This window comes from Narcine bancroftii, chromosome 1, assembly GCF_036971445.1.
Source record: "Narcine bancroftii isolate sNarBan1 chromosome 1, sNarBan1.hap1, whole genome shotgun sequence".
Lineage (NCBI taxonomy): Eukaryota > Metazoa > Chordata > Chondrichthyes > Torpediniformes > Narcinidae > Narcine > Narcine bancroftii.
Genome location: NC_091469.1, coordinates 210,841,629 through 210,854,042, shown reverse-complemented (window position 1 = coordinate 210,854,042; position 12,414 = coordinate 210,841,629). Strand labels below are relative to the sequence as shown.

Sequence of the window (12,414 nt, the reverse complement as noted above, 5' to 3'; positions counted from 1 at the left end):
GAGTGGAAAATCACCTGGTGATGATGGGTTTTCGGTTGAATTTTATAAAGTATTTTATGATGATTTATCTACAGTGTTTGGAGATGTGGTACGACCGATTAAGGAACATTATGATTTACCTGAATTATGCTCTAGTGCCTTAATTACTGTAATTCCTAAGAAGGATAGAGACCCGTTAAAGATGTCTACATTCTTTGTTGAATGTAGACTATAAAATAATAGCTAAAGTATTAGCGAATCGATTGACTAAATTTTTACCTAAGTTGATAATTGTTGATCAAACAGGTTTTATAAAGAATAGGTATGCTTCAGATAATATTCTTCGAGTAATAAGTTTGATTAATAAACATCGACAGTGTCCCGACCATCTGATGGGAATATCACTTGATGCAGAAAAGGCTTTTGATAGAGTTGAGTGGAACTTTTTATTTAAAATTTTAGAGAAATTTAACTTTGGTCCCTCTTTTATTGGTTGGATTAAAGCTTTATACAATAAACCAATAGCCAGGGTATTGATAAATGGTCAGATCTCAGAACCTTTTAGATTAACTCATTCAACTCGACAAGGTTGCCCTTTGTCTCCAACTTTGTTTGCATTAGTAATTGAACCTTTAGCACAGTTGATACAACAAAATATACAGATACAAGATATGAGAGTTTTAGATGAGGAGTATAAAATTAATCTATTTGCTGATGATGTATTGGTGCATTTAACAAACCCAGCTCAGTCACTTTTACATTTGAAGGAATGTTTAATACAATATGGATATAAAGTTAATTGGGAAAAAAGTGAAATTTTACCGATAGGTGAAAGAGATGATTCATTTTATAAGAATATTATTAATTTGAAGTGGACTGATTGAATTAATTATTTGGGTATAAATGTGGATGTTGATTATCAATCTTTATATAAATTAAATTATGTACCATTAATGAAAAAGATTAAAGCTGATTTGATTAAGTGGAAGGATTTTCCTATAAATTTAATTGGAAGAGTAAATACAATTAAAATGAATATTTTTCCACATATACAATATTTGTTTCAATCAATTCCGTGCTTACTTAATAAGAATTTTTTTTGAGATTTAAATAAAATGTTTAGGGAATTTTTATGGAAGGGTAAATTTCTGAGAGTAGCTATGAATAAGCTAACCTGGAAATATGCATTAGGGGGATTATGTTTACCACATTTTCAAAATTATTATGAGGCAGCTCAATTTAAATTTATTAGTTTATTGATGGATTTGGAACGGTCCCCTAGTTGGGCTAAAATTGAGATGGCAAATATTTCTGAACTTGAAACACATCAATTTTTGTTTCAGTAGAATTTAAATTTATTACAACAATATAATGTGCCTATACTAAAACATTTAATGAAGTTATGGATGAGGAAAAATAGAATGATAGGTTCTAAGGGTAAATTACTGACTTTAACACCGTTATATAATAACCAACATTCCTTTTTCAATGTATAATCAACGTTTATTACATTGGAAATCTAAGGAAAAGGATATTAATTTTTACTTTTTCTGAGGATGATTGGTTAGATATTTGTCATGATAGTGTAACTAGATTGATAAATGTTTGTTATGCATTAGTTAATTATAATTTTTTTACATCAATTGTATTTAACACCTGAAAAGTTTTAAAAAATATATGGTTTTAATGAATCGGATTCTTGTTTTAGGTGCGGTAATTCGGTTGGAACATTTTTTCATGCTGTTTGGTTATGTGTACATATACAATCTTTTTGGAAAGCAATTCAATTGTTTTTGGAACATTTGTATAAGATTAAAATACTTTTAGATCCAACAATATTTTTGTTGGGTCAGTTGAAGCCTTTGAAAGATTTGGGATTAGGTACATTTCAGATTGCTTTTGTATATTTAGCTTTATCTGTAGCGAAAAAATGTATAGCAAGTACATGGAAAAATGCTAATGTGATTGATATTAATAGATGGCATAATGAGATGAAAACTTGTTTAGTAATGGAAATAATTACCTATGTTTTACATGATAATTCTTCTTTTTTTTAATAAGTTGTCTTTATATTTAGAATATTTACATTTAGATTTACCTTGATTAGATTTTAGTAAATATATTTCAGTTTTCTTTTCTCTTTCTTTGGCTCTCCTAAAGAGAGCTAGCTGAGAGGGGGGAGGGGGGGGTTCTTTTCCTTTTTTTTTCTAAAGAAAAAAATTTTAATTGTTCATATGTATTTTTCTTATTGTATGTAATAACTTTGATGAACGAATAAATAAAGTTATTAAAAAAAAGAATGGTTTGATGAAAACCAGGAGATGATTTCAGCAGGCCTTGGGGCCAAGATCAAGGTCAATGCAGACTGGCAGAATGAGCCATCATCAGTCTCAAAGAAAGACAAGTTTAAACATCTGCGGTCATAAGTCCAGATGGAACTGTGAGAAACGAAGGACGTGGTGACAGAGAAAGACTGAACAGGTGGAACACTATGCAGACATGCATGTCACTGGAGAGTTTTTCAGTGCCATGAGTCAGTTTATGGTCCTTCTAAATCCCCCTTGGAGTCATCAGATGAGCTGAGCCTGATCAAAGACCAGGAAGGACTCAAAACACGGTGAGCTGAATACTTTTCCAACTTACTCAATAGGCCGTCCACAGTTGATCCTGATGTTTTACTGCGCATCCCTCAGCAGCCAGTCCAGAATGACCTAGATCTGTCACCCTCTACTGGTGAGATCAATAAAGCGATCTCGCAGATAAATTCAAATAATGCAACAGGGCAGGATGGTATTCCTGCCGAGATCTACAAAGCTCAAACATATTACAGGCGTTCAAAGATATCCTGGAAGACATTTGGATCACAGAGGAGATGCCTGACAACTTCTGCAGTGCCTTCATTGTGGCTCTTTACAAAAATAAGGGAAGCAAATCATACATCGGAAACTACAGGGGTATCTCACTGCTGTCCATCACAGGCCAGATTTTCACCCACAAACTCCTGAACAGACTTGTCGCCGTCTCAGAAATGAATCTCCCGTAGGAGCAGTGCAGCTTTCAGACAGAACGGAGTACAGTGGACATGATACTTGCTGTTAGACAAGTTCAGGAGAAGTGCATCGAGTAGAATAAGCCTCTTTACTCTGTCTGCATTGACCTGACAAAGGCATTTGACACTGTAAACAAGGAGGATCTCTGGATCATCCTGAGATGCTACGGATGCCCAAGGAAATTTGTAAAGATGATTCAGCTGCTCCATGATGGAATGATAGGAAGGTTCTCTGCAGTCATGATACATCAGCTGCATTTGCCATTTCTAATGGTGTGAAGCAGAGCTATGTGCTAGCCCCCAGCCTTGTTCAATCTGTTCTTCACTTGCATGTTGTCACATGCTGTCCAAGGTCTGGAGAAGGGAGTGTACATCAGGTACTGACTGGACAGCTATCTCTTTGACCTTCGCCACTTGAAACACTCTCATTTTAATACAATACAATTATTAACTTCTTCTGTCAGTCATAAGAGAATATTCAGCAATGGAACTCTCCTTCTTCAATAAAATAAAAATTTGTTGAGATTATTCAAATTGTCATTTAAATATATTTGAAGTTTCTTTAAGTTTCTAATTTTGATTTTAACCGCGTGAATATACACAAACTGTCAAGTGCATCAAAAACATTTACAGATTTTTCAGAATTTGCCTCTAGGTGGTGAAATTCTGCATATCATTTTATTTAGTTTGTTCTTCAAGTAACACAACAGATTTTTTTTACAAAACAGATTAGATGTCATCCTCTTTTGATGCACAAAGATATTATGCATAAATCCAATTGCCTCCATGCATAAATTGGGACAAATATACCATAAATGCAGTGAATAGAAAGCATTGCATGCAAGATCACACATTAAACGGGAAGACATGCTGATCCACCCATTTTCAGATTGTGAGAGAGAATTCTTCAGAGGATCTGGATATCTGAGCCAAGGTGAACATTGTCCTTGCATCTACTCTGAAAACTCCCTAAAGATTTTATTTCAATGAGATCAACCCTGATTCCTCAGAAGTCAAAAATGGAACAGGCGCAGTATGATTCCATTTTTTTTTGTAATCAGACAACAAAACAACCACTCGAGGAAACAGTCTCCTGAACCTTTACTGCACTCCTCAGATGCAAATGGATTGGTCAGGCCTAGACTATCTATCTGGAGCACTCTTGTTATTCCCAAAACTTCACGCTGCAAATGTTGCAACCCTCATGGTAAAGAATATTAAATGTGAAGAATTTTTGGCACAATGCAAATGCATATTATTTTGTGAAACAGCACAACTTACTCCACTGTGCTGCCATCTTCCCATCTTTCGTGACATCCCACTGCAAAACTGCATTCACTTTTTTTACCATCTCTTTGCCAACGTCTTTGATGCGGCGACTTATTTCTGCAAACACAAGGTCACTTTGCAGCTCTCTTCTCTGATTAAAGAAAATGCAAATTAGAACACACTTAGAATTCAATTACTCAGATACAAGATTCCAGAAGTTATGGGGATCATTTATGACTCACTATCTTACTTTATAGTTTTACTCCAATGTAATTAAATTGCCTAACTTGTATATTTTCCATGTTCCTTATATTATTATTATTTTTTTACCTTTGTTTTTTCTTTTAAAACTAGTCATATATCGCATCTGGCCACGCAGTTAGGTAAGGGGCTTGAATTTTTCTCTTCCGCTATTTTCTTTCTCTTTTTTTGAATATAATTAGTGTTTTTTTCCCCAAAAAAGTATATACTATTTAGAATATGAATATGATTTACAATTTATGTATGTTAGTGACTTACAGAATATCTTAGTTTGTGTAACTATCTTATTGAATTGTACCCTTTTTGCTTGTGTAAGTTCTTTATTAAAATCAATAAATAACATTTTAAAAAGAAATTAGAATATACTTTCAAAATCACAAAAATTAACTGCTTCGAATAAATGAGCACCTGTCCAGAAAAATCAGTAAAGAGTGCCATGGTACTAAATCAACTTTCAAAACATTGTTTCAGATGCCATTAGATAAAGAAATGGCAAATATTTGGAAACAAACACTGCCATAACTCTGAAAAATTAAAACCTTTCTCCCTCCACAGATGCTGCTCGATTAATATACAGCACTTCACTTCACAGATGCTGCTCGATTAATATACAGCACTTCACTTCACAGATGCTGCTCAATTAATATACAGCACTTCACTTCTGTTCATCTTCAAACTTGCAAAATAATAAAACAGACTTGCTTCGAATTTACCTCGAATGAATCGAGACAACCACAAATTATTTTAACCTTTTATCTAGTTCAATTCAGCATTAAGATTGATAGCGTTTCCCTTTCAGCTCTTGTTTTTGCAATTCTACATCTGTACTTGCTAAAGATCATCATAAACTAGCAAATCAATGGTACTAATTTTATTTGCTCATCAACCAATAAAGTTTGGCGTTACCAGAACTAATACATATTAGCGACTTGTTATTCAGGGTGGACTTGAGGAAAAACACTTTCAGAAGGTAGTTGAAATCTGGAACAAGAATGCAAAAAAAATAGGAGTCGGCCATCTGGCCTACCAAGCCTGTTCCATCATTCAATCAGATCATGACGGATCTGTGGAGTCATTTCCACCTAACCTTCCTTTTCCTATAACCTTTAATACCCCAACTGTACAAAAATTTATCTAACTCAGTCTTAAATATAATTAATGAGGACAGAGAATTCCACAGGTTCATTACTTTCTGGGAAAAGCAGTTCCGCCTCATCTCTGACCAAATCTATTCCCCTGTATCTTGAGGCTGTGCCCCCCCCCCATTTTAGTCTTTCTTGTGTACTTCCTGATGATTTGGTAAGGGGAGAATTCTCAAAAACATAATAAGCTACTGGTAATATGCTGGAAAATTGGTTTAGTATATATTGGTACTTAATGCTCTGCATGAACAGTAGAACTTTCCAGCTGTATGATTCTATCTATTAAATTCATATGGGACTTAATGCACAAAACAAATCTGCAATCTAATTGAGAAAAAGCAGGGTTAAAATGTATTCATCTATTTTAGTTTTTGTTCAATGATTTAAAGTCTGACATTTTCATTCAATATAGAACTATTCAAAGTACTGGAGTGTTGTGATACTGCACGCTAATTTAATTGATTGTCTTTAAAAAATAATATTCAAGAATTATGAATAAAGTATTTTTGCATCAAAATGTGAAATTACTCACTTTCTGTATTAAGAATTTGTTTTTAATTCATATATAATTTACTTAAAAAACAAATAATCTGCTATCATTCACCCATCAATTTCCCCCTTCAGTAATATATAGCTTACCATGCCAGTAACGTTATCTCTGGACTGGTATGCAGCATCCTCCAGATCCACATATGCTCCCACAAGCACAACCTCATTGTTTTCTTTGACCTACAATAAAGGAGTGAAAATAAGAACAGCTTCAAAAACTTAAATTCAAATGGAAGTTACTGAGTTTTGTTTTTTTAAATCGAACTCTCCAAATGGTATAATGGGAATGAGCAGGCACGTGATGCAATGCAATCTTACGACAAAGTACCTGACCTTGTTGGTCATGTCATACATTCTTCCGAGTGTGCATTTACTTGCTCCACTGAAAAGACTGCATTTCATTAATCTAAAGAAATAAAAAATCTGAACTCTAGTAGTATAATTTGGACAATAGTAAGGAAGTTCCATCCCAAGAGGACCAGAAACTTTGACACACTTCTAACAGATAGTTATTTTGGGTAAGATTAAGAAACTCATAAAATTGGAGCAAATATTTTTTAAAAATAAATGTTAACTGAAAGATCAACTAAAAATAATACATAAACAATTAAAAACATTTAAACTAATTCCAAAATTGGGTGGCATGTTAGTGCAATATGATCACAGCACCAGTAACTCTGGTTCTAATCTGGCACTGGATGCAAGGAGTTTCATGTTCTCCCCACGACATGGGTGGGCTTTCCCAGGTGCACCAGTTTCCCCCCACCCTCCAAAAAAATTACAAGTTATAGATTAATTGGGCGGCAAAGGTTTCATGAGCCAGAATCTGCTTTGACTATGTTGTTAATTTTTTTTAAAAGTATTTTCCCTTAAAACTTACAATTTGCAGTCTAATATTCCCAATTCAAATCACTGTCATATTGAATTCTGTGTACAGTAAGTGACTTTAATGCAGAGAAATCATCGTTTCCTTGCTGCAATCCATTATTGAGGAACTGACAAATTTAGTGTTCCTTGCCAATTTGTCTGCTTCAGATTTTGGCATTTGACCCCAGATTTATTGTTATCAAATTTGCTAAACCCTAATGGTTTCATTCAAAATCACCATCATTTGCAAGATCAAAAATCAATGCCTGTAGCCCTGAAGAAGATTAAAATGCATTTACCTGCAATTTAAAATATAGTTAGTTTCATAATTAAATATTAGAGGTGAATTTTAGATGTGGTTCTTCCTATCATGCACCATAACATCAATGAGGAAGGGCATTGGTCCCAAATATGTATAAATTTAAGACAGACAAGAAAAATTCCTGAAATTTCCATTTATTTTTATCAATTCAAATCAAGGATAAAGTGAGCAAGTTATTGGAGTTGGATTGTAAAACATAAAAAGATCATTGGGCCTCCAAAAGAAACTCAACAGCATGAAATGAAATGGTTTAATTTAGGTCATTTTAGCTTCAGAATTATGGTACTAATTTGATCATTTTCATTGATACTTTCACAATTTGACAAATTGGAAAGGGAAGTGGAGTACTCAGAAATGGCCTAAATCAGAGATGCAAAATAAAGAGTGCCATTTCCAACTTTGCAAGTCTGTGCACAGCAGAACTTGATGAATGCAGAGCAAGCAGGTGATTTAATAAGGTCTGCAAAAGTGGGCCATCGTGATTTATCTTCTTTGGCTTGGCTTCGCGGACGAAGATTTATGGAGGGGGTAAAAGTCCACGTCTGCTGCAGGCTCGTTTGTGGCTGACAAGTCCGATGCGGGACAGGCAGACACGGTTGCAGCGGCTGCAGGGGAAAATTGGTTGGTTGGGGTTGGGTGTTGGGTTTTTCCTCCTTTGCCTTTTGTCAGTGAGGTGGGCTCTGCGGTCTTCTTCAAAGGAGGTTGCTGCCCGCCCAACTGTGAGGCGCCAAGATGCACGGTTTGAGGCAATATCAGCCCACTGGCGGTGGTCAATGTGGCAGGCACCAAGAGATTTCTTTAAGCAGTCTTTGTACCTTTTCTTTGGTGCACCTCTGTCACGGTGGCCAGTGGAGAGCTCGCCATATAACACGATCTTGGGAAGGCGATGGTCCTCCATTCTGGAGACGTGACCCACCCAGCGCAGCTGGATCTTCAGCAGCGTGGACTCAATGCTGTCGACCTCTGCCATCTCGAGTACTTCGACGTTAGGGATGAAAGCGCTCCAATGGATGTTATCTTAATGCTTCACTTAAGCACACGTGGCAAGTGCTTTCTACAATTTGAAAATGTTCTGCAAGACTCTGATTTTATAGTTGACAATTGACTCAAGTTCAAGCAAGCTGCATTTAATCAAGGTTTCAGGATAACTGCATTAATTTAATTTGCTACATAGTGGCTCCAGATTGACAAATCCGAGACCTCAAATGTTAAACCGTGATTTAACCATACTGTGGCCGTGCACCTAAAAGTTCGCTTGCATCCTTAATGCCCTAAGGTATTAGGCATGATTTCAAATGTTAGTTGGCTTCAGTGATTTAGCCACTGGCTGAAGTGATTCTTGTGCTAAAAGTAGGGTGTTCTTCAAAGGGTGAAATTAACTCTGGTGAACCGTACACTGGATGGGCAGCCTCTGACTTTCGTGCATCACAGCAACAGGGGAAAGTGGTCACAGGATTGGCAAACGAAGTGTACAGTAACAAGGAAATGTGACACTACCTATTGTGATAGGAAAAATAAGGAATGCATCAACCTGAAAGAGATTACAGAGTTTGAAGATGCAAAGGCATGCCAATGTTGTAGTGCTCAATTCCCAAAAGACGAGTATGCCACTGGTGAGACTGCATCTGGATTATTACATTGTATTGGTTTCCACTTTCAGAGCAAGATCTATCAACCTTGAACACATTACATTTCAGAGGAAGCTTGAGAGATTAAGTAACCCTCTCCTACTCCTAATTTGCACTCCGAAGAGCAGTCTACTCCTTTTATCATTCCTGCAGTAACATATTCCTCATTTATTCACAATTCCATGCTTGATTTCTTGGCGACATCATCTTGCATTCTTAGTATTTTGTTCTGAAAATGGGAACACATTCCCGTTTTCTGTTACTTTTAAAATCTTGATGACTAACAGCTCACACCTCAGCCATTTATTTTCACAAAGACATCAGCCCTGTATAGTTCCTGATGTACACAATCTTTCAGCGTTGGTGTTCTTTTTGCAGAGCTTTCTGCAGCTTCTCTTATTTCTTTTTGTTCTGTTTATAATAGAATAACTAGAACATGATGTCATCAAACACTTCCAATGTATATTTTTCTTAGCTTATACTTTACAACTCTCTCCCTGCAGAAATAAACACTTATGCTTGGTTTACACTTCTGTTAAAAAAAATGTTCCAACTTGCATGACCATCTCTAGTAATTTGGTAATATGCCACATGAAATACCCATGCATGCACAATCTTTCAAACAGAACATCATGAACTAAAAATGTAAATAAAAAGGTTGTCCCTCCTATTTGCAGAAATGACTTAATTCAGTTCATCTGTTGACATAACCAAAATAATTAGAATTGTTACTTGTCAGAAAATGAGTTTGTGGCTACATGATAGGCGTCCAGACGCACAAGATGGCGTTCGAACGCAGCGATCCTGCAAGGACCATGCCAACTAAATGGCCCTTCTCCCCGGGCTGCAGGTCACACAGCGGGAAATGACGAGCGCTGGCGGGAATGCCGAGCAAGCCCGTTACATCATTTCTGCCGGAAGAGGCTGGACAACTAAGCCTAGCGGGCCTATATAAGGCAGGGCAAACCACTCAATAAACCAGTATCAACTGTACTTACAGTTTTTGGGTGTCTTGCTTTTGCACCCCGCTGTGGCGCAGGCTACAAGTTCTTATTTTCAGGGTACCATACAGGGTGGAGGGAGATGATTCTAACTTTAGCACTGTTATTCTTCCTGGAATGCTGAGGAGTTTTCAGTTGCTGAAAAATCCAATTCCAATCCAGTAAAGCAAATAATTAGGCCATTGTTGAAGCCCATTTACTACTCAATGTTTTTAAATAGGAATTCTAATTTTTCACCAATATAAAGTGTTCACCTTTGCCCGAAGATGGATGCGGTTTCCTTCTTTCCACATTTCAGTTTCTAATGTTTGTCCAGGAATAACTGGTTTTGCAAAACGAACCTGTTTAAAAAAGATTTCTAACTGTAAACATTTTATCATTACCATCTTAAAATACACATACAACACAAGTTTACAAAGTTCCTTCACCAGCATTAAGTTCATTGCATCATGAATAAACAGTACACCCACCCGCCACTCTCCACCCCCAGAAGGGTGTCTTTTCTTTGGCTTGGCTTCACGGATGAAGATTAATGGAGAGGTAATGTCCACATCAGCTGCAGGTTCGTCTGATGCTGACAAGTCCAATGCGGGACAGGCAGACACGGTTGCAGCGGTTGCAAGGGAAAATTGGTTGGTTGGGGTTGGGTGTTACCACCAGATTGGAGGACAAACAGATGTCTCTATATTTTGTGCAAGTCTTATTCAAACATATTACAATTTTTGTAATCAGTGACATTTTTCTTGCAAACATGAAATTACTTTGAATTATAAACCAATGAAGTATGAAATGCAAACCCAATTTAAACTTAAGACACTAGTTGAGGCCGGCAGCAAAATTCTTCCACATTTTTCAAGGCATATTTAGAGTAAAAGCACAATTCTCGAGAAACTCAGCAGGTCAAACAGTGTCGTTGATATAGCAAAAATAAATATACATAACCAACGCTTCAGGCTTGAGCAGTTCATCAAGGTACCTACCCTGAAAAAGTTCTCCTTTGCCTCAAATCTCTTCTAAGGCACATTTAGATCTCATCATAATGTCATAGATTTGCAAACTGGCAAACAGGATCCAACATTGGTTTGATGACAGGAGGCAAAGTATAACAGTTGAGGTCGCTTTTCTGTGACCAGTGGTGTATGGTAGAAATCAGTGCTGGGACCCTTGCTCCTTACTATAATATATTAACAATCCAAATCTGACACGAGGCAGTTTACAAATGACACGAAAATAAGAAAAAAGAAAATCAGTGGTGAAGTTAATATTGAGGAGGGCGGATTTCATTGCTGAACAGGAATGTTGACTTGATATCTCTGGAAGGAATTTAATCCTGGCATGATCCATTTTAGAAGTACTATAAAGGCTACGCATACACACAATCAATGGTATTGTTATGGGCCCAGAGGACTCCAAAACCCAGCAGCAATAGATATTCACCAAGACAAATGGTTACTTAAACAAAAGTTGCTTTTAATTATCTTTAAACGTGCAAACAAGATCAAACTCGAACTTATAGCTATTAACTAACCTAACTTAACCCCCTTCTAATTCTAAGCGCACATGTATATAATGTGTATACAAGTTCAGAAAAGTTCTTTAATTCACAGTCCGATCTCACTTCTCATTCCACCAAATTCACTGATTGCAGGAAATTCTTAAACTGTGCACAGAATTTAACATTTATGAATTTCACCAGGCTTTGGTGCTTGAAATGTAAATGGTTACCGCTCAGGAAGGTTCTTGTCGGCTTTCAGAGAGAGATTTGTTGCTCATTGGACATCCACAACTGATTCCTTCCTTATCAGTCACTTCAATGTCTTGCTGAAGAAACTTGTCCCATCAGGGTTTTCCAGATGATAACCTCTTTCTTTGCGATCACCACAGAGTTCATTTTTGCTTCCCTTATTTCAAGAAGAACATTATATAGCCAGCCATCTCCACTTGGATGGACCACAAGGGCATTGACCTGGCTGAACTAAGCACTCACAACCCATCTTCAAAATGGGGTTTTTACACAAGCTTGCCAGCTTGTCATGTTCCAGTCCTAGCTGCTGCTGAACTGTAGAAATTAATTATCTCTCTCTCCCTCCCTCACTCACTCAGAGAAAACCACATGACCCTCTTCGAACAGCCAACTACACTCAGACAGACAGCAGCTCCAGACCTGATCTTCGAGTTCATTCATCTGTTGCTTTCCAAAACAATAATCCATTACTCCACAGCATGTCCAATTAACACATACCTGTGAAGTCCTTATAGGCATCTTTCAAAGCCTGGACTGTCTGGCTTGAGCAGAGCTCTAGCATTTTAAATGAGATCGGTTTTGAAGTGTTTGTATCTGTGACCT

General features: G+C 36.7%; 1 protein-coding gene across 1 annotated transcript in view; it reads right to left on the bottom strand.

Moving 5' to 3' along the window:
* Window positions 1-12,414, bottom strand: part of hsd17b4 (hydroxysteroid (17-beta) dehydrogenase 4) — a 142,906-nt gene that overhangs the window by 21,830 nt on the left and 108,662 nt on the right. The window contains exons 20-22 of the mRNA XM_069889995.1: window positions 10,322-10,408; window positions 6,340-6,429; window positions 4,310-4,448 (exon numbers count right to left, since the gene is read on the bottom strand). Of these exons, the coding sequence (XP_069746096.1) occupies window positions 4,310-4,448; window positions 6,340-6,429; window positions 10,322-10,408 (316 nt within the window). The remainder of the gene's footprint in view (window positions 1-4,309; window positions 4,449-6,339; window positions 6,430-10,321; window positions 10,409-12,414) is intronic.